This window comes from Rutilus rutilus, assembly GCF_951802725.1.
Source record: "Rutilus rutilus genome assembly, chromosome: 16".
Classification (NCBI taxonomy): Eukaryota; Metazoa; Chordata; class Actinopteri; order Cypriniformes; family Leuciscidae; genus Rutilus; species Rutilus rutilus.
Window position 1 is genome coordinate 6,262,607 of NC_140224.1, and position 22,696 is coordinate 6,285,302.

A 22,696-nucleotide genomic window follows, 5' to 3' on the forward strand; every position below is an offset into this window, starting at 1 on the left:
TGCAGTTGTGTGCGCCGTGTAAACATGACGGTTATTCTAGACTAAATGTGAGCAGGCATTTACTCATCTCACTTGCACAAAAACAGATTCAGTATTCCTCAAAATGAATAAAAACAAATGTAAAATAACACAAATATACTTTATGTATTTAGTCTCACTTTATTAACCAATGTCTTTGCTGAACTTCGATGATCCGACTCAACCTAAAAAAAAATTGACTTTGATAAAAATCACATTTCTTTTGGTTTTTATTGTTTCTCCTGCATTTTATTCTTCTGTTGTTCATTTCTGGCGCGAAAGGGCCTATAAATCTGCCAAAACATTTTTATTATTAAAACACAAAAACAAGTAAGCCCAGCCCAGGTGAGAAAAAGTAAAGCAAAAGTAACGCAACTCATTACTTTCCATAAAAAAAAACTAATGCAATTAGTTTTGTTTAATGGAGTAATGCAATATTGTACATCTTATATCCATGATTCTATACCTCCATAAAAGGACCTATTAATGGATTAAGTATAAAAAAAAATCAAACATTGTTTCATGAATTATTTTGCATTTTCATTGACGTGTGATGCGTCGATTAATCCTGGATCAAAAAATGGAGTCACTTATCATTTAAGTCAAGTGGTATTTATTTTTTATACCTTTTTTAAAGTGGTATTGAATTGGTTATGGCAGAGGGATGGTGGTGACGTGATTTGGGAGGGGGTTGGCAGGCGTATGGATATAAATGCAGCCACCACTAACAGAAAAGACCTCTGATTTCAGCAGACCCTCCTGCCAGCTGGACAGACTATAGCGACGGGGAAAAAAATCTATTATTTGAGAAAGTTTTCTTTTGTATTTTAAAGCTCATTGTCAGTGTTTTTTAAACATATATAATACTTGTAATTCCACATTTTTTGGTCCTTATGGAGATTTGTAAACTCTCAGCATTAATGCTCACCATACTTGCTCTTGCCTACAGTGTTGAAGGATTGTCTTTCACTCTAAACAGAGACCACTGGATTTCAGATAACTGGGAGGTGAGTAATGATTTCTGCATACATTTATTTAAAGCAGATTGTTCATTTAAGTAATCATTACGGTTACGATGAATAAATTAGTCTGTATTCTATCCATTACAAATGTTGATACTAAAAGAATGAAGAATAATGTTTTATTTTTTATCTAAAACTAAAAGGATATGCAATGTTCCTTTCACATCCACTATCAAAATGGTTTGGTTGTTAACACAGGATGAACCAGTGGAGGAGACACTCGCCAGTCTACTAAAGAGATCCAAATCTCATCCGTTTTATGGGTTAATGGGAAAACGCTCCGGTAAGACTTCAGATTTGCTTTTGCTGGCTCTGGGATTAAATGTTTTACTAAAATTATACTAACAATTTGATATGTTGTATTGTAATTATTACAAAAGAATACTGTGGAGTCTAATTTAAAATAATTTTTTTAACAGCTAATTAGGTTTAGAATATTTAACTTTCTAATGCAGTATTTTAGGCCTTGTCAAATAATTTTTTTTACCCAAGTTATGCTGCCAACAATTTGTAAAACTTTTTTTTTTTTGAAACATACAAAAAATAAGATTGCACTTTTGACTTCATTATACATAATCTTATTTCCCTTACTTGTTCTAGGAGTTATCCAGCCTGTGAAAATGGAACGAAGAAGTGAGTAAAAACTGCTAAATAGTATAGCATATTTACATCTCAACAGATTCATTTTGGCCGTTGTCTAAATTTGGTTAAAAGAAACTTACATTGTTTCCTCAAAGGGCATAAGGGGGACATATTTGTGGGACTCATGGGCAAGAGAGCTTTAGGAGGTATGGCTTTACATAGCTCTGCTTACACCAGCAATATAATGTTTAATTTAGTACTGTTGGTTCTATGCTGCATAGGTTTATACCCGGCGTAAAATTGATTATATTAATCTGTAGGTGCTGTCACAAGAACAATCCCAGAGACCAGTACAGCAATGGACAAATCTGCAGATTTGAACAAACAAACAGGTACAACACGGTTATCAGAACTGCATTTATGCAAAAATGATCAAATGAACCAGCAGTTTATAAATCCAAAATCATGTTCTTCACACAGCAGATCTTCAAGAGGAATGGGACAGACTGCAGTACTACTGACATTTTCCAACGCTGTATTACAGACTTCACTGGCCTCGGTGTATCAGTATACAATTATTCTTCACTCTTCACTGGCACCAACATTACACTTAATGAGAACATCCTCTGTGAGCATTTTTAAGCAAGTAAATGTCTTGCTTAATATATCAAATGTGACATAATAAAAGTATTTATCAAAAATGACAGTTCTTTTTTTCCCCGGTTCTGATTTACATGAAAACATTTTCACAAATAAACCAAGAAACAATGTTTGAAGAAAATTAAGAATGTGTTATCAATGTAAATCTAAAGTGTTTTTTTTTGTAAGGCCCCATTTTCTTTTTACATTCTATTGATGATAAACTATTTTTTTGCTTTTAAAAACTCAAAATACTTCTAATTTTAAAATATATGTTGGGGCAAAGAAAATACTTTGGCCAGAGACATCAAAAAAATAAATAGCACTGTATAAAACAAAAGTGAGAGTTTCCAGAGAGTTACAAAGAGCACATAAAAAGAGACAAAAATGACAATAACAGCTGCAAAACCATTGCAAAAGCCATTACTGATGGAGTCATAAAAATATTTAACGGCAGTTAAGTATGACATGTAACATGTAAGTCCATTAGGTTCCTTTGGGAGGGGTCCATTTCAGAGAGCTGGGATCAATGGTCTTGTTGTTGTTGCCCCTTTTGGTCTCTTTGGCCTTCCACTCGTCAATCAGGTCCTGTGCCATTCAGAAACAAAACAAAAAAAGAATCACTGTTTGTCACAGAAAAAAACAAAATGGCTAACACAAATCCTGTTAAACTTACGGGGAAAAAGGCAGCTGTGGATACATAATTTACTGATAAACATATCTTATAACCATACATCTACTTTGTACCTTAAAACGTACTGATTTTAACCGAGCAACTTGCGTTGCCAAGTGTTTTGACAGATTGTGCAGTTTTGTGAGCTCAAGTTTTGTTTTCCCTCAGCACATACAGTAAAGTAATCTTCCTGTAAAAATACCCTTTCAAAATCACAAAAAAAGCTTGTTCTTAAAGCGAGACAAATCATAATTTAGCAAAGTAGAGCAACCGGCTCATGCTGCGTAGGTTTCCTTTTGTGTGAAAACATGACGTCAGGCAGAGTGCGGTGAGAAATTACATGAATGAATGAATGAATGAATGAATGAATGAATGAATGAATGATTGTATGAAAGGGGAACCGCCTGATTTTTATATTATCCCACATTCCCCTGATGAAATAGGCTGAAATGTGAGGTTTATCATTCTGCCAAAACTTTATTTGAACATTTAGTATGTGTTATTAGTATTGGTTTTCAACCAGTTTTCCAGTACATTTTAACAATACTGTGATAACATTGATAACCATGATCATTTTGGTCACTATAATAGTGATATGAAATTTTTCATTGCGTTTCATCTCTACTTCCATGCATGTGGACAATAATTTAGTCTAAAATATTCCTTTTGATAAATTATGTGTTGAACAAAAAGTAATTAAAATGTATTTTAATGCAATGATATATCTGCAAGAACAGAAACCATAGTGTAATTGCTATTAAAATATATATATAAATCATCATCAACCTTCTTTGAAAATAGCAGCCCTATCATAAACAAATTTATAAAACATGTAGGCAGTAAATGTGTTTTTAAAAAAAGGAAAAAGAAAAAAAGAATTTCCTGATACCTGTCGCTTCAAGACCAGATGCTTCCCCTTCCAGTACTTGAGCATCTGAAGTGACTGCAGCGTACTGACAATGTCCACAGGGTTCACTGCGGTCTCTTGACTGATCTCTGAACAGGAGAAAACAAGAAACGATGCTAATCCTGCATGGATTTTACAGGGATGTCACAGTGAACATGCCTACAAACTTTTCTTACCCTTAATGGAGATCTCTTTGCCCTTAAAATTGCACATGTAGCGCAGCAGAACTTCCTTCCAATAGCTGCGATAACTGATGAGGCCCAAATCCGAGAGAGGGCGCTCAGGAGAACCAACCTTCTCTTCCACCTTCGACAGCAGGTAACCTAGAACCATGACAAACAAACAACGTGATGCACGTGTTGAGGAATAACATCAAGAGGTAATGGCATTACAACTCTGTATGACAATATGATGATGATGATAAAAGTATCATACAATAGTTTTTATGTCCAGCGCTCAATCCATAAAGGTCTTTGTCGCACTTAATCGCAAACTCGTACAAATATAACAGATAGGGTTGGGGCGGTATATCGAGTTTGTACAATATAAATATATATCTTAAAAACGATACAGGATGAGGCAATACCATATTACAAGCACATCTGAAAAATAGTGGAGGACATAAGTGAGCTGGCTGTGCGGAAAGACATGAGATATGCTTTATATTACGGGCTTTAAAATAACTTAGATGTAGTTAACGCACATAGTTTAAAGCAGGCTTGGCCTGTCAGGTGCTCTGACAGATATTTACGCAGTTTAATAAGTTTGAGATGTGTTTTCCTCAGTGCATAACTTACATTTCACAGGTATATTTTCCATCTGGAAATGTTAGAAAGTCTTGCAAATATTTCCATTTTGCTGTCAGGAGTGGGCGAGCCTCATGCAAGCAAGTCTACGCTAAACTTCACAGACTTCAGTGAATGAGCGCCGCCGTGCACATGCATGCCAAATAGATGCAGCGCAATTTAATAGGAGGGCAATAATTCTGACTAAAATATACATTTTGCTAAAACATTTGTTGTTGTACATTAAATGTGCCCTATGTCAAATTTTAAACCTACAAGTTAATCAAATGTAGGCTAATATAAGCTCAGATAATTGAATGCGTGTTCCTCTTACCAGTTACTGGGGGTGGAACGGATCGCAGTTGATCCAGAGCAACCACAGTTCAGCATGCATGTGATTGACAGATTAACTGCTAAATTTAACCATCATAGAGTTAAAGTTAATAATTTGGACATGTTTTGCCTTGCCAATTTACAAATTCAAACAATTTTAAACGCAGAAGAGGCGAAAATCAGGACTTGCACGTTATCTGTGCGCACACTCACAACTATAGGAATCGCATCTGAAGCGTGCGCGCAGAGAGAGAGAGAGAGAGAGAGAGAGAGAGAGAGAGAGAGAGAGAGAGAGAGAGAGAGAGAGAGAGAGAGAGAGAGAGATGCGCGTTTCAGACAGCGCTCAAACACCGAACTGATTCCTCATTCGTGTTTCCTTGCCCTTGAACGGACACATAAACAACAAAATTATGTCAAAATACCCGTCTCTGCTCGTTTATGTCATAAGTGAACAGTTGAGAAAGAAATCGAATGTTTGTCAGTATTTTAGGTCCGTGCATTCGGCCTTAAGTGACAGCACACAGCTAATATTCCTACTGTTGTCCGTGTGATTAATATTAATAAAACCACAAAATACAGCTTTAACAAAGATTAAACTATAACAGTGTTATTTTACATTTAGGCTAAATTATTCATTTCTGTACCTGAATACTACTGTTAGACTTTGTAACTTTGTTATTTAGTATTCATCTCTGCTTGTATTTTGTGTATTTGTTCTTATTTTATTACTGTTTGTTCACTTGTTTTAAAATAATAAATGAAAAGCAAAGTGTTTTTTGGCCATTTCTCCCAGCTCTAAAAACCGACAGGGATGTATCACAGGTACTCACTAAAATCAATCAGCATCTTGCCATAGCCCTGTCTCATGTACTGTGGCATAGTCAGGATACAAGACACATTGTAATTCAGGAACGAGTTCTTCTCCTACGGAAATAAAAAGAAGCAATTATGAAAACTCTCCTGACAATGTAACGATACAGGAAAAGGCTTCAAAGACACTACAGGCTAACATTTTTCACAATTAACATGCAAATAAACGTAGCATTATATTTGCATGTTCTGCTGATTTATGAGACTTTCAGCACACAATTAGGGTGAAGTGCTCTTCAGGTTAGTACCCACACAAAACACTTTAGCCTGGTTCAGATTTTTATTTCTTTAAAATAAAAACTTCAATTAATTAACCCCTGTGGATTGGCACTCTAAACCAGTTGATCCTTACTCACATATTTAGAACAAAACATACAGATCAAAACAGAGAAATTAAATCAATTGTTGTCAAATCAATCCCCAGTTTAAAGCAGCATCCCACTAACCACTTTAGTTTAGTCAAATTTGTTACAGCTACCAAGAGTTTTTGCTGAATCCATTCAGAAGTCTAAAACTAACAGATTAAGAATGGAAGAGGGATGACAGACTTTTGAATGCGTGTTCTGTGTGTTTGTCCCTTCATGGTTGTGGAAAGTTCATCCACCATTTCATTGAGAAAAAAGGACATTCATAGACTTGTTTTTGCCTCTGCTTTAATTTGTGTGTATAAATTATGGGGCTAACCGATAATGAATAAAGAGATATTCACGATTATTTTGCTCAAATTATAAATTGAGATAAACCACAATTGTTCAATTGAGAATTATTGCACTTTCACGCAAGCACAAAGCAAGAGAATGTCAACTCATACGCAGGGTTTATTTGATATTTGTCATTTGTATTTACACACTCTTTACATTATGAAATCTGGTAAAATCGTAAAACTTTAAAAGCTGAAAAAGCCAGAAAAGCTCTGATTGGAGGTTTTAAACCCTTGACTAGTCAGTTATTAAATGTGAAGCAGTTCACTGGTTGTGGCTAACACCACAAGAGTACACCTCACCGACTAGCTTTTAATCATCTCAAGCAATTCTGATGTTCTAAGAGGAGTGGACCTTTACCCCAGCAAATATGTGAATGAGGCTCATGACTGAAAATCAGTAAAAAAAAAAAAAAAAGGCTAGAGGGACACTGGCCATAAATGCAAATGTGTTAAGTGATTATGTTATTGTGCATTTTAGATCATGCAAGTCACTATACGCTGACTCCAGCACCACATTACCTTTGAGAAATATCCCACGAGGTGACAGCCTGTGTTATCAGCTTCAGTCATGACATAAAACAGGAAAGGCTCCACATCATAGTACAGTGTTTTATGGTCCAGGAACAGCTTGGCCAGCAAACAGAGGTTCTGGCAATAGATCTGTTAGGACAGGTATAGAAAATATCAGTTTCATATGTAGCAAACAACACTCATCAACAGACTAGAATTTCATATAAGAGGGGAAATGGTCTATTTCACAAAGCTACAAACACATCCAGAACCCCTTTGCATACATACAACAATGAACAATGAGTGCATTTAACATCAATTCCTCACCTTGTTCTTTTTCCCATCAACCTCAAACACAGAGATGGCACCTTTTCTGTAGACTTCATCACCAGGAGGGTGTTTCCACACACATTTGGCCTGCATATACCCCCAAGGGAATGAAAAAGTCAAACTTAATTTTCCTTTCAAATATATTTAGCAGGTAGGAAGGTAGATTTCATACCATGTGTCTGCGCAGGATGGTCTGGCTCTTCATGTACTTGAGGCAGAACTCACAGACGTACAGACGCCCCAGACGGGCGTACTCCTCAGGGTAGGGAGAGTGGTACCAAGTGTCTAGCTCATAACGGCCAAACAAGATGGTCTTGATCATGTTACTGCCCTCTGTGATCTGACCCTGCAGACGCAGTTTCTCCTGCAAACACCAAAAACATTGGACATCAAATTTATACATACAGCCAATTCAGCTAAAGTAACAGAAGAACTTTGGTGGTAAAACCAAAATCACAGCACGAGTCATTTTATATCACAGTTACAGTATACCATCATATAGTTATTTTTGCTAAATTCAACAAAAAGTGTTTCATATATTACATAACCACATTGCAATGTCAGTTAATAAATACTTGAAAATTACATCTCAACTGATTATTTTCTAAATTTATTTCAAAATTGATGGGATGCAAGCCAAAGGGTAGAGTTTGCAGTGTCAAGTGTGACGTGCGAGGAATGTGTAATCATACCAGATCCTCTGATGCGCGGGCCTGAGCTTTTCTGAAGAGCTCCAGATCATAATCACTGGTGATGTTCTCCAGCAGTGGTTCTCGAGTGGTGCCATGTATCTGTCTGTGCTCCTGATACATTAAATATGAACAGATGTAGTTGAATCACATACATAAACATCATAAACAATTATACCCCACAGGCTTGCTGCGGTGTTACACAGTGTTTGGCCAAACACCAATTACATTACTTGCCCACTGCGGCAAAATGATCATGAAGAACAAAATGGGTAAGAATCAAAATTTTGTTGGCCCCAGAGCTTATTTTCTGCAATTATCTAAAAGCCAATGGAAAAATCCTTGAAAATACGAAACTTTCGAGCTGGCCTCTAAAAATACGTCATCACTGCAGCACTTTTTAGCTTATATGACTACACAAAAACATTAATATACAGATATTTCAGAAAATCATTGAGAGAACACGATTACCATGTACTTTTCTTTTTGGTCTTTTGTCAGGCCAGAATCCCTCCTCTTCCTAATCTCCATGACCTTTTCTTTATATCGAACCTGTCTTGGAGTTGGAGCCTGTAGAAAAGCAATGCAAATTAATTACATCACACTTTACTAAAAGGCACTTTGTGTCTCATCCAGATAATGCTCTTCATGCATAGCTCATCAGTCATAACTTCACTGTGGTTACCACAGAATTTATGGCTTGCAAACAATCACATCTCATCTTAAAAATGGAAGGCAACACGCTGCTGACGTTAGGACTTCATGCAAGTGTCTCTTTTTTTGTACAAAAGCATGCATGCACTTAAGAGGCATTATCACGCTGGTGTGATGTTTGTTTAGTGTTGAGTGAACATCTGTTTGGTGAGAACCTGATGTCGAGTGGCATGTCTGTTCTCCTCGTTCTGCCCCTGACTGCGCTCTTCCTCTTGTTTCTCACGTTCGATGGCTTTCACCTGATCGAGATGAAAAGCACACAAAGATAAACAACAGAAAAAGTGCTAAACAATTTAGAAAAGGATAAAGCACACATGCTTACGCTAAACGATCATTGCAATTTAGCAGTCAAGCAAAAACTTTTTCTTTTTTTTTCTGAAATCATACCTCATTCAATCCAAGAAAGTAACCAGAAGATACAATTTAATAATAGCAAATAACCAGGTATACTTTGGGCTAAACACACCTTGCACTCATCTGCTGACAAGTTATGGTAGAGAGGGCATCCTGATATGGAGAAATGTCGCTCGTGTTTCCCTGTTAAATGTCCTGTATAAAAGAAATTCAGAAAAATATACAGATTTTAGCTTTAAATTTAACTATAAACAATCCAGTGAAATGTGAAATGTTTTAAAACACTGCGAACATTGTTTTTTTTTTTCAATTAAGCCCTTGTAAACCATTGGCACTGAATTTGATTATTACGCAAATGCAAAAGGAAATTAATTTGAAGAGCAATTACCCAGAGAATTGCACCCAGGTGTGGGGCACTTCATATTGAAGTTGTAGCTCTCGTGAAAACGGCGGCGTTTTGGACGATGAGAGGGATCGCTGCCAGAGTCTTTCTGGTCTTTAGTCACGCTCTCATCGTGGGATGCATTGGGGCTGGAGATGTCGATGTCTGATTCGGATGAGGGTGCGTTTCCTGTGGGCGTCCTGGGGGGAGACTCGTCTCTCTCTGCTGCTTGCTTCACATCCGGAGGAGCATCTAGATCAGGAACAGAATTAACTTCTTATAAACATATGTATAGGTAATAAATATAATACGTAAAGCTTTGCAGCAGGGACTAATACAAACTTTTAAAGGTAAAAATAATAAGTAACTTTTAATAATTATAATAAAATATATTTAGAAGAAAAATGTCCTTGAGGAATACAGTGCCATACCATTTAACACTGCTTTTTGTTTTTCTTAATTTATTTTCACCTGTGATAGTGATTTGAGTGGTTCCTTTTTTGATAATTTGATTAAATTTTTCTTTTTCAAAAGAAAATTGAAAAGCTGTCTGCAATTTATATTTTGATGTTTATAATTATATTTTTGGGGAATAAATTACAGGATTTCGGATTAATTGAAGATTAATCGAGCAGTTTTCTGTTGGTCAACGCAGCGAATGCAAAATGTGTGTTGGCAAATCTTTTGCTGTCATGCAAAATTTCCGATTACGTGGATTCCTGGTGAAATGCCTGAACTAGCACTTTCTAAAGTAACTTTAAACTAACAATACATTTGTAATTACATCTATTGAAACACATACAATACACGTTTATCCAAAGTGACTCAAAGGGTGTTCACACTTGTAGTTCGGTTCTCTTGGTTCTTTTTGTGCGGACCAAAAAAGAAAATGATGCATTTAGTCCAGGTTCGCTTAACACTCACACTGTCATTTTTAACACCGAACCTAAAGATACAAAACAAAGAAACTGCTTTTATGGCGAATATTTTGTAACGGAACTTATTGAACATAAAGAAACCAAAATGATACTGTGCGCTAAATGCGCTCGTTGTATGCGTGTACATATGGCGGTGTTTTTACACAGCCAGCTTAGAAAATGTGTAAAGGAGTCAAACCAGCACCAGGAATTCCTCTGTCACACACAAATGAAGATCTGCAGCAAGAAGATGCAGCTCCAAAACCTGTATCAAACTGTAATGGGCAACTACGCAACTATGATAAGTTAAAACCAGGTATCCTTGAGGACTTTCTTTTTTAGGGTCGCATCTAGAGACATCACGTCCTGTTTTCGGTTTGTTTAGATGTCTCTGGTCCATGTTGCGTTTTTATTTCAGGCCAACCACACCAGAGTCCAATTGTTTGATGCGCACCAGGTTCGCACTTACGTTTGACAACCCATAAACTGGCACATACTGCATGAGAAACCAATGTATCATCATCAGCTGTGTGTTTATACCTTGAGAGCTCTGGCTCAGGCGCAGTGATGCTCGGGTCATACGGGTGTTATTGCGCTGATTGGCTTCACTATGAGAGCTGTCAGTCTTCTCATGATCTCCAGAGTCATCAGAATCAGCAGTCCCTTCTGAACTACTGCCTGCTGTTCTCTGCAAACATGGTGTCAACACAGTTATATCACCATGCACGTGTAAACAGGTCAGAATAAAAATAAAAATTATAGACACAAACAACAACACACTCACAACATACATATAGCACAACAGTCAAACGGAAACATTTTACTATTATAACGTTACAGCCTGGGTTGTGTTTTAAAGCCAAATTGCTAACTAGCTTCATTATCAGTTTTAAAACACACCATTTCGGCGGCACTTCGGTATTTTTCAATTCTCATGCGATAACATGTTATCCGCTAATAGCGTTGATAAAAAGTTTCAATAAAGTAATTGAAAACACTATTTTTGTGCGAGAATGTAAATAAACATTGAGCTTAGCATTTAGCCCGCGCTGAGGCGACTGGGCAATTCTCGTATCTTCTCTCACCTTTCTCCGCGGCATGTTGCGTCTGATAAATCCAAACGCTGTCCTTTTTACAGGTTTGTCAAACGGGTATATTTCTTCTGTGCTATCTGAAATAATACTGCAGCAATGTGTTCATAAGTTTGTCTGTTTCTGTTCTCGCCAATTGTTCACTCTCTCGCGACTCGCGCCACACAGGATCACAGCGGAAGTGACGTAGAAACGAAAAACATGGCGACGCTGAAGCGCCGACCAATGTGAGGAATGTCAATTTTTTTTTTTATGTTTTAACAAATTGGTGCAGATAACATAAACTACGATATTTTTTTTCTTTTGTACATTAATTCAGATTATGTTCATTTTGATTATATTTTATTGTAGCTTTGACTTCTAGGTAAATTTCATCTTTACAAACCCAGAGCAATCATTGTAACCTACATTTAGGATGAATTCTGCTGAGGTAAAATCCCCCTTTTCCACATTTAAGAATATGTCAAAAACATAACATTCTTAAATTAATCAACGAATCCCTTCACAGATCAACTACGATCCTTAATCAATAAAATAGTAGCTTTGTGGGAAAAAGTACACTGTTTTGAAAAGAGCAGCTCTGTCTCACTATTTGAATGTAGTTAAGTTAGTAAAGTCAATATATTTAATAAGTTAATAAATAAATAAATAAATAAGTTATTGACATGCTGCTGAATATATATATATATATATATATATATATATATATATATATATATGTATGTATATAGCCTACCTTTAGTTACTTGCTAAGCTACTGTCACTCTGTTGAAAAATGTAGCCTAAGTTAAAAATGATATACATTTTACATTGCAAAATATTGACTTAATGCACACAATCTCTACAGATGGCGCTGTAGGACCCCCACTTTGAGACCATTATCAATGACATTTATGACTGGATTCTTTAACATCAGTTCTAGGGAAACACAGGAATCTCTTAATATCGCATAGCCTAACCCCAGGGCTCGACATAACGCTTGTCCGGGACAAGTGGATTTTTTGAAGGGACATGTAAAAGAGAATTTTACCTGCCCGACCGGACAAGTAGCCTGATTAGAATGTCAATAACCAACAACAACAACAACAAAAAAAAATAGCTAGGGAATCACTTAAATGAGAGAATGATTCTGATTTTATTTTAAAAAATAAGTCCATGTGAAAAAACAAGCAAACAAAACGCTAGATTGATTGTGACAAGAATAAAACTAAATGCAAAGAAATTAGTGCTTTTATACATAAATTTTTTCCTTCTATTTAAGGATTCTCTTTCCTCAAAGGCATTTACACCCTCTGCCTTTCATCTCTTTCTGCTTCATATCTGCAAGAATCTGATCACAAATAAAAGAAAACAGATATAGGTCAAGTTTATTGAACTGAATTGTGTTTTAACTCTTTATTTAAAAAAAAAGTATGGCTTTAAGGGTGTGTTTAAGCGACAACGCTGCACTATAAACAGATTTTTTTTTTCTTTGCATTGTTCGCTTGCATACAACAACATTGTCAAAACGATCCCCGTTCACAATGGTCCGCAAAAATGATTAAAAACGCTATATTCTGCTGCCAGGCTAGTTGGCGATGTCACTTTGTAAAGACACTATATGCCTATACACTAAACACTTAATAAACATGCGCATGACGTCACCGTTTTCACAAATTCGCATTTTTGTAGTTTACACGGAGACGATAACAGTATAATTTTCAAAAACTAGCAATTTGAAACCCGTTTTCAAAAGTTTGTGTTTTTAGGTCCCCAAAAGGCTGTTGTTATGTAAATGATCGGCAACAAGTTTTCTGTTTTTACATTTACATTTAGTCATTTAGCAGACGCCTTTATCCAAAGCGACTTACAATTTTTTGTTGTTGTTGTTGAAAACAGCCCTTAAAGGAATAGTTCACCCAAAAATGAAAATTCTGTCATCATTTACTCTCCCTCAAGTTGTTCCAAACCTGTATGACTTTCTTTCTTTTGCTGAACACAAAAGAAGATATTTTGAAGAAAGTCGGTAACCAAACGACTGATGGACCCCATTGACTTCCATAGTAGGAAAAAAAAAATACTATGGATGTCAATGGGGACCAGCAACTGTTTAATTACCAACCTTCTTTAAAATATCTTCTTTTGTGTTTAGCAGAAGAAAGGAAATCATACAGGTTTGGAACAACTTGAGGGAGAGTAAATGATGACAGAATTTTCATTTTTGGGTGAATTATCCCTTAGTGATGTTTGCATCAGACTCAAATAAACATTGGTTGAGGTTTGCATGTTGTCCTGGCAGATTCTCACCCGGGGGAGGGTTTGTGTAAAGGGAATATTAATGTCTGGGTGAGGGTAGAAGCTTCAGTGATTTTCCCGAGTGTTCCACCACCTCCTTTAAATGGGATGAGCAAAGGGGGGTGGGGGTGAAGTGGTATGTTCCTCTCCCAGCAGCTGATACCATCCATCCTAAAAATAGAGTCAATCACTCAGCCAGCGAGCCACACACTGAACTCTCTCCAGTCAAGTCTTTTCTACACGTTTAAGGAAAATCAGTCAAAACATTTACACAAACTACGTCAAATCTACGAGAATCAAGATGCCAAAGATTGTGAGACCAGAGGACTGGTAGGTGTGAACTTGGATGTTTATTTGAAATGGTAGAAGCCGCATGCTTATGTCTTCTATGAAGGGTACATGTGATTTTCACAACGAACTCTGAACTTAGACTTAAAATGGTTTCGTCATGTTAGATCAGAAAGTTTTGTTTTTAAAGAGTAACCCAATGAGAAATACTTTGCTTAAATTGGTTCTTTTCATTTCTTTAGTCAACCAGCCAGAACACTGTGGTATGACCGGAAAAAGTACATCACTATCAACTTTGCGATTCAAAACCCAAAAGATGTTCAAGTAGATATTCAGGACAAAAAAATTATTCTGAGGTAAGAAAATGATCTTATTTCCAATATCTATTATATCAAATATTTATTTATTTGTATGATTGTGTTTGAGTTTCTCAGTTTTTCTCAGTAATATCCCATAGGAAATTCGGACTGAAATGATTCTCAGACACAGCAATGAGATTCTAACAAAGCAAATTCTGAATTTTGCTTACACACAAGTGCTGCATACTGTTTTTTTTTTCTTCTTATAGTGTGAAGAGCAATTTACAATCTAAAGAACTCTTTCCCCCCAGTGTAAAGAACCTTTTGTGCATTGAAAAGTTTCCATGCATGTTAAAGGTTGGAACCCTCAATGCTATAAAAGAACCTTTATATTTAAGAGTGTATCCTGCTTCTTATCCTGAGATAAGACTATAATCTCATATGCGTCTCCTCTAGAGTTCAGAGGAGATCTCAACAATGTCTCAAATTGTGCTCAATATGAATGCAAACATGTCTCATCACATTTGAACAAAATCAAATGATTTAATTTTATAGATCAAAAGATCAAATTGTATAGCTCTATACTCTTGCTAAACACAAACTTAGCATTGTTTTAAGGAATTTTAGGAGGAACACCTGAGCATTAAGTCTCCTGAGCTCAAAAAGAGCAACCTCTGAGCTATAGAATAGCTTTGGGATTTTTACATGATAAATAAAGTGTTTTTGGGGCCCTGAAACTTTCAGATACATAATGTATTTCACTATTTACAAGTAAGCAAATGTCTAAAATAATAATAATAATATATCACTTTTTTTCAGCTGTAAAGATGTGGATGACAACAATATCTACAATGAGATTGAATTTTATGACCGCGTATTTAAATCTGTAAGTAGTTTACCATCCTTTTTGTGATATAACCCTGAAGCTTACAGTATGTGTGTATATGTAATTCAGGTAGCATAATAAATCTATAGACATTTAAACATATTATTCTGTATTATTTCAAATAAAGGCTAGTTTTGTTGACCATAAGTGCATGAAATAAGTGAAATATGTCAATGAAATTTCATCCATGACAACCAGTATTCTGTGGCTTTCCCAAACAACTTTGTGGATGATGTCCTTTTAGGATTCAACAGTGAAGGTCTTTGACCGAACAATTAATACCTTAATAAGGAAAGTAAAGGAAAATGTGGCATGGCCTCGACTCCAGAAAGATCTAGCAAAGGTATCTATCCATCTATCTATCTATCTATCTATCTATCTATCTATCTATCTATCTATCTATCTATCTATCTATCTATCTATCTATCTATCTATCTATCTATCTATCTATCTATCTATCTATCTGTCTGTCTATCTGTGTCTGTCTGTCCGTCCGTCCGTCCGTCCGTCCGTCCATCCATCCATCCAACCATCTATCTATCTAATTCTGTCATTTAATGATGAGTTTTCTCTCCTTGCCCTTTCAGCCAGGATGGCTGTTAGTAGACTTTGATAACTGGAGGGACTGGGAAAATGAGGAGGAAGATGGCATGGCAGAATATGAGCAGTATGTTGATGTAAGTCTCTTAATCTGGGTAATGCAATTGTCATTCTGGATGAAGCTGTTATTATTTCACTTATTGTCACGACGTTGTAGTATGTTGAGATCATAATAAATTCCTACATTTTCTATAAAATGTAATGACTCTTTTGTAATGCAGATGCTTAATGACATGAAGAACAAAGGAGAGCCACCTGCCATGGACGATCTGGATGATCTTGTAAGTGCCAGAAACTGTATCAAATGGTTATGCAGTCTTTAGTCATTTCATTTCAGTTTTGAGGTCATCACAACACTTTTTTTTTCTCCACAGAGTGACTGAGTGGAACAGCATTGTCCAAGATGAACCTTTACAATTCAGTTTTTCAAAATGTTATGAATGCCGTAAAAGCCAATTTACATTGGCCAAATAAACTTGCAATAGAATAGTTTTTTTTTTTTTTTTTGGATCAGTGCATAAACCCTGACATTGGCATTGTGAACTAGACTTATGTAATATAACTGTGACATGTTTACCTTTGATATTCTTGAATTCCTTGCAAAACAAATCATTGTTGCTTTGTGTGAAACAAAATTAGATGTGTATTTATTTTCTATTTGTGTTGTTATATAACTGAGGAAATAGATTGTGTATAAAATGCATGTTTTCTACATTAAAGACTTCATGCTTTAGTATTTTTGTGAACAATTGTTTTTTATTGAATATAAAAATCAGTCAATCAATCAAGCGATCGATATCTATCAATCAATCAATCAATCAATCAATCAAACAAACAAACAAAAACTTTTATTCAACCAGTCTCAAGGTGATTGTTTAAAATCTACCAAGTCTCCAAATACATTCACTGTAAAAAAATTCTAACCCTCCCAAATCAAAAATTTCAAGTGACCGATAACATCTAAATTTTTCAATTGGCCCAAGTGAAAATCTGTAAATTTAATTTGATAATTTACAGAATTTCACCTGGGCCAATTGAAAAATGTAGATGTTATCGGTCACTTGAAATTTTTGATTTGGGAGGGTTAGAAATTTTTTACAGTGTTGGTCTTATTTATTAGCAGTATCCATTGTTTTATTATGTACAATTTAACATGATTCTTTTGTATAATTGCAAATATATTTGTATAATTGTCCAGATAAGTTTTGGGGCATTGATGCTAAAAAATGATCATACATTATCAAAACATGCAATTTATTGTTTTAAATAAGTAGTTTTATACTTTTTTAGACCTTTTTTTTGTTGTTGTTTATTGAAGGTTCACCTTTTGTTCATTGAACAGCCTGTGCTCCTGCAAGCTCAGTAGGTCTGTGAGCTCAGGCGTTCACCACTGTTACGCATGGACAACTGTTGCTCAACTCTTACGCAGCAGGATTGTGCCATCTTTCATTAAGTACGTCAGGCGACAAAGGTGACCCCTCGACTTGGGCCAACCAGTATGTCTGTGTAAGTATACAGCATGTGTGTGTGGAAAAGCCTCTGCTATTGTACTGCAGATCATTCATGCAATGGACCGGAAAACAGGTCAAGTAGTCATTAACCTTACCTTTTTCTTAACTTACTCTTTGTATCATTGTACAAGCAGGAGTCCATTGGCCAAATCTTGTTTATCACTGCTTACAAAGAGGAAGAGACCCACTCAAGACTCTGAACCACAGCGATAAAAAACGATAAGGAGAGAATGATTGCTTAGGTGGAAGGAAAATATCACATGATTACAGTGCTTGTGTATCGTCATTTCTTGCAACATTTTTAAATTCATTCACTCACTCTCATGATGTTCCAAACTTGTATGACTTTCATTACTCTAAGGAATGCAAAAGAAGATATTTAGAAGAATATGCTGGCCGTGCTTTTACAATGAACCGAATCTTTTAAGGTCACAAAACCAAATAAAAGTATCATACATTTAGTGAATCCGACTTGTGCACTATATTTCAAGTCATCTGAATTCAAACGGTAAACAGAACCAAAATTAGTCTGAATGATTTGTTTACAGATAGTTTGCCGAGCGTTTTGAAGATTGAAGTTTAGAAACTGTACTTGCCCCTGTGAAAAAGAAGTGTGCTGAATTGTAATGAATGTGCAACAAGTGCACTTTAAGTGTACTTCAAAACTTAAGTTCATATTTTTAAGAAACTGTACTTTCAGATAATATAACATTTATAGAATAAAAGGCTTAAGTGTACTAAAAGTAGGACCACTTTCATGACTATGGGCCTGGCCAAATACCCACACTTGCAGTTTTTCACACTTGACATAAGTCTACTTACAGTATATGACATATTTCCAGGGATTGGCCAAAGTGTTCAAGTGGGCGTGACGACAGCAAGTATTTTAAGATTTTTGTTTACTCAATATGACACAGTTAATCACCACCACATGACTGGAGTTTCTTTATCAAATCTTTTGCAAAATTCATATAATCTCTGCAGTCTCTGCACCAATAAAATTAGCAAAACTTTATGTTTTACAATCAAATAATGTAACATCTAATTAACTTAACTTTGTAAAGTTTTCCTATAGGTGAAATCGGTGATTAATCGGGATATGCATATGCATATATTAAACATTTGAACAAAATATGAAATATCAAAATATAAAAAATAAGAGCAATGACATTCAAGGTAATTTTTTTTATAAATTTAGCAGCATTATCTCATTTATCATAAGAAACATAAGAGCTTTATCTTGATTCTGAACTTTGAATAAAAATATGAACAGCGATTATATTAAACAATGTTTAATATTGGTAACATATGATAAGCCTCATTGGTGATATAGGCTATTTGACATGTGGGGAGAGAGTTGTGGAAGGCCTATAGGCTACTTCATGTTAAATATAAATATATAGCAGCAAAGACAACGTCGGCAGTGTTGACAGCAAAATAGGTTACAGAATAATTCGTTCTGTATTGAGAGGTGCAATATTTGAAAATCGATAATATTTCTTTAAATTACATATATTGTATTTATGTCAAAACTTTCAAACATCAAAATGTCATTTATTAATATGTATTCGTGTCAAAATGACATAGAAACATCTTTTCCTATTCTATTTTGCCTGGGAACACTTGAAAAATAGGCGTCGGTTCTATTTCTAGCATGCACGCGTTTTCCGTGCGCACGCAGGCAGTTAACATGGGAGCCGAAATAAAAACGGACACGACACGCAGCCAGTGTGTCGCCGGCCTTACAAATCTGGAACGCGGAATTCTTAGAAGTATCGATACTAATAAATTAAGGAATCGTGACGTTTTTAATTTCCAATTTACTTTTGAAGTATCGGTGGGGCACCGTGCAACAGAGCAAGGTAGGCAACGTACTTCCATATGTCACTCCTCGCGTCATCTTTTTCTACGAGTCGTGGACCACTTGTTCTCGCACATGCAGCCATCTCGCTGTAGTGTTTTGTCACATGACACTGACAGCGGCAGGTTCTTTGCTGCGTGCGTCAGGAAAAAAACACAGACGTCCATAGGGAGGCGTTTTTTTTTTTTTTTTTTTAAGTATCGATACTGATAAATGTAGGTATCGTGACGTTTTTAATTTCCGAGTATCGCGATACTTTTGAAGTATCGGTACACCGTGCAACACTACTCCAAAGTGGTATTTAGTACAACGCTTGCATGTTCTCTCAAGTTTCCAAGATCGCAAGTGTGGGTATTTGGACAGGCCTAGCTTCTTAACACTTAAGTAGGCTACTATTTAAAAAAAGTGCACTGTAATAAGTTAATTTTAAAGTACATTTAGTATGAATGTGTTAGCCTTAATGTTCTCAATAGTCTGCTCCAAAACAATGATACAATTTGCATTTAGAAGATATAATCATTCGAAACTTACAGTCTCTCAATCCTGCCAATATGCATCAATGATTTTGATGACATCACTCTGCACTTCAGCACTCCTAAATTAAGATTACTGCATTTTCTGTAAATCGAACCTATTACACATTTTCATTTAATCATAAAATAACAACAATAGGCATTTGAAAACTTGACATTCATTTCACATGTATTATTTCCGTAACAAGTAGCCTACTCTTTTTAAAAATGTGCTGAAGTCTACTTCTTTCCACAAGGGCGCATGAAAGACACATTTCACCATCTAACAGAAGAAGTCATGCAGGTCAAAGGGATAGTTCACCCGTCCCAAACATGATTTCTTTTTTATTATTTACTCACCCACATGTCGTTCCAAACCCGTAAGACTATCGTTCATCTTCAAAACGCAAATGAATATATTTTAAATGAAATCTGAGAGGTTTCTGTCACACTTTGTCGCTTCAAAAAGTTCATAAAGAGATCGTATAACTAATCCATATGAATCGAGCGATTAAGTCTTACGGGTTAACGACATGAGGGTGCATTGATGACAGAATTTTTGCATCAAATATACTTTTTTTTGTTTTACAGCCAATAACCAAATAGCATTGTTCAGGACAGAATAGTGCAGTGTGGCACACGTTCAACCCGTAACCTTCAGTGAGGAGTGAAAAACATTGATAAGGATGTTTGTGCAGTCTGTGATGTAACGGTCCGCAGACTCTCCAGGCCAACAAGTGGATAAACAAAATGTTCTGCACTTTGGCCTACTACGCCCATCACAAACCCCACAGAAGAACAAAATTTAAACGTCTATAAAAGAGGTTAGAGAAAAGTAGGCAAGGAAAGTTAATATTTAAAAGCAGTCCTTAGGAGGAAAATTAATCAATATGGATGTCTTTTTTTTTTTTTAGAAAAGTGAAATATTTTATCATAAAAAACATTTTTAACTAACCAAACACACACACACACACAAAAAGAACTTTCACGTTCTAAAAGAACTCAAACCCAATTAAATGAATTAATTTGTAACATAGGAAACCAGTGTGCCCACTGGATCTGGAAAAAAAATGAACAGAGGCTTTTGGTGATAAGTTTAAAGAAAAATAGAAACAAACAACGTCTCCACAATGTGAACATTTATTCTTTCACTATGCAACATCATGTGCAGTTAAAGTAGTCTGTAAGTAAAACTGAAAGAAATGCATGCATGCAATTGCATTGTTAAAAAATCAAATAAAAACTTATAGGCCTATCATAGAGACAATATTCCATAATTAAAGTCATAAAAATATGCCTAGAGATATCCTTGGCTTAGTACTGCATGTATGTACTTATAATCTAAGTTCAGTATATAACATAATACAATATTATGGTACTCAAAAATCAGCTACATATATATATATATATATATATATATATATATATATATATATATATATATGTATACAGCCGGTTTTTGCTAATGTTATTTATTTGTGTCCAGTTTTAAAAAATTGATCTAATCTAATATGTAGAATCTGTTCTTTGTTTATCTAAAGCCAGGTTTTGGTAGGACGTTAATGTGTAGCTCCAAGTATTCTAAGTAGTTGAATGGTGCAATAACTCGCTTTGAGATGAATGATCCCTGTATCGGCAGTCATAGGAACAATGTACAGAACACAGGCGTATACTGTATGTCCAGATCATGACCGATGGACCTTTGAACATAAGATCTGAATGAAAGTTACTTAGTGAATGAGCCAGCCTCCTAAACCATTCACATATAACAAGATATGCAGGGAGGCTCCATAATATGAAGACTTGGCAACAATATGCTCAAATAATCTTGGAAAGATCTAAGTGATAATTACAGCCACATAAATTCATCATAATCATGCGAGAGGATTCGAGAGGAGGAACATCTTGAAAAGTTCTGCTCTGACAACAATTCAATGTCTCATAATGCAGAACGGAACCAATGTTATACAGCAAACTAAAATCTCAGGACAGTTCAAAACAGTTTAAATTATATTTTGTATCCACTAGTGCTGTCAAATCGATTAATTGTGATTAATCACATCTAACATAAAAGTTTGTTTGTATAATATATGTGTATATTATTTATAGAACACACACACACACACATTGACATTAACTTTTTTTGCTTAACAGCCGGCTAGTGGTTTTCCAAAGTTACTAGACATTCAGCATTTCCACAATTTTTACATCAACACCATGCCATATAATAGATATATTTAGATATTTAGATATCTGCCATATAGATATTTTTAATATTATCTCCAAATTTGTTAGCAGATATATTAGGCTGATGTCACTTTAAAGGGGTCATATAATGCCATTTTTGTACAAGCTAATATGATTCTTTTGGGTCTAAATTAAAAGTTTGTAATATACTTTAATAAAAAATTCTCATTAGTATTGTAAGAAAACACTCATTTTACCTGGTCAAAAACAGCTCTGTTTTCAGCACGCCGTTTAAGTGCATGTGTCTTTAAATGATAATGAGCTTTGCTCACCCCGCCCCTCTGTTCTGTGCGTACACTTTGTAACACAATAACACAATAACCATAACGCGTTGTTCATTATAAACGTGGGATTATGAATTATATTGAGAACGTCGTACATAGAAAACATGCCGTAATGTACCCTGAGTGTAAACAGCCGCATTCATCGTGAAGCGTGCAAGCGATTTGCAAAGATTAATGTAAATATTAATATAAAGGTTAATAAAACGTTACACTCACTTCTTCTTCTGGAGGTGCAGCAGGAACACGAATAGTTGGTACCGATCCTTTTTTCAGGAGCAGCTTCTTAGCAAAACCAGCTTTATACTGACCCTCGTTTGTAAAGCAGTCTGGTGTGTGAAATGATTCGCGCAAACATGAAAGCATTGATGTTGATCGTGGGGAATATTCCCTTCGAAAACAAAACTCAGCCACTGCG

At 35.5% G+C, this 22,696-nt stretch overlaps 3 protein-coding genes across 3 annotated transcripts; 2 read left to right on the forward strand and 1 right to left on the reverse strand.

The window, feature by feature from the left end:
• The first annotated feature begins 714 nt into the window (after positions 1–714).
• On the forward strand, positions 715–2,179 carry LOC311306329 (tachykinin-4). Its single transcript, XM_084434663.1, has 6 exons — positions 715–1,025; positions 1,239–1,323; positions 1,641–1,673; positions 1,778–1,828; positions 1,943–2,014; positions 2,103–2,179. The coding sequence occupies exons 1-6, from the start codon at positions 912–914 to the stop codon at positions 2,141–2,143; spliced, it is 396 nt and encodes a 131-aa protein (XP_084290789.1). The 5' UTR covers positions 715–911; the 3' UTR covers positions 2,144–2,179.
• On the reverse strand, positions 2,026–11,730 carry kat7b (K(lysine) acetyltransferase 7b). Its single transcript, XM_084434662.1, has 14 exons — positions 11,514–11,730; positions 10,969–11,116; positions 9,518–9,763; positions 9,242–9,324; positions 8,931–9,014; positions 8,533–8,631; positions 8,065–8,175; positions 7,545–7,736; positions 7,370–7,459; positions 7,052–7,192; positions 5,790–5,883; positions 4,018–4,164; positions 3,824–3,930; positions 2,026–2,849 (listed from the first exon to the last, which is right to left on the reverse strand). The coding sequence occupies exons 1-14, from the start codon at positions 11,526–11,528 to the stop codon at positions 2,748–2,750; spliced, it is 1,659 nt and encodes a 552-aa protein (XP_084290788.1). The 5' UTR covers positions 11,529–11,730; the 3' UTR covers positions 2,026–2,747.
• A 2,131-nt stretch (positions 11,731–13,861) lies between these two features.
• ptges3l (prostaglandin E synthase 3 like) lies at positions 13,862–16,602 on the forward strand. The gene is made up of 7 exons (XM_084434751.1): positions 13,862–14,123; positions 14,324–14,437; positions 15,200–15,266; positions 15,511–15,609; positions 15,854–15,943; positions 16,088–16,147; positions 16,241–16,602. Exons 1-7 carry the CDS (start codon positions 14,095–14,097, stop codon positions 16,247–16,249), a joined length of 468 nt encoding a protein of 155 aa, XP_084290877.1. The 5' UTR covers positions 13,862–14,094; the 3' UTR covers positions 16,250–16,602.
• The last annotated feature ends 6,094 nt before the right edge of the window (positions 16,603–22,696 follow it).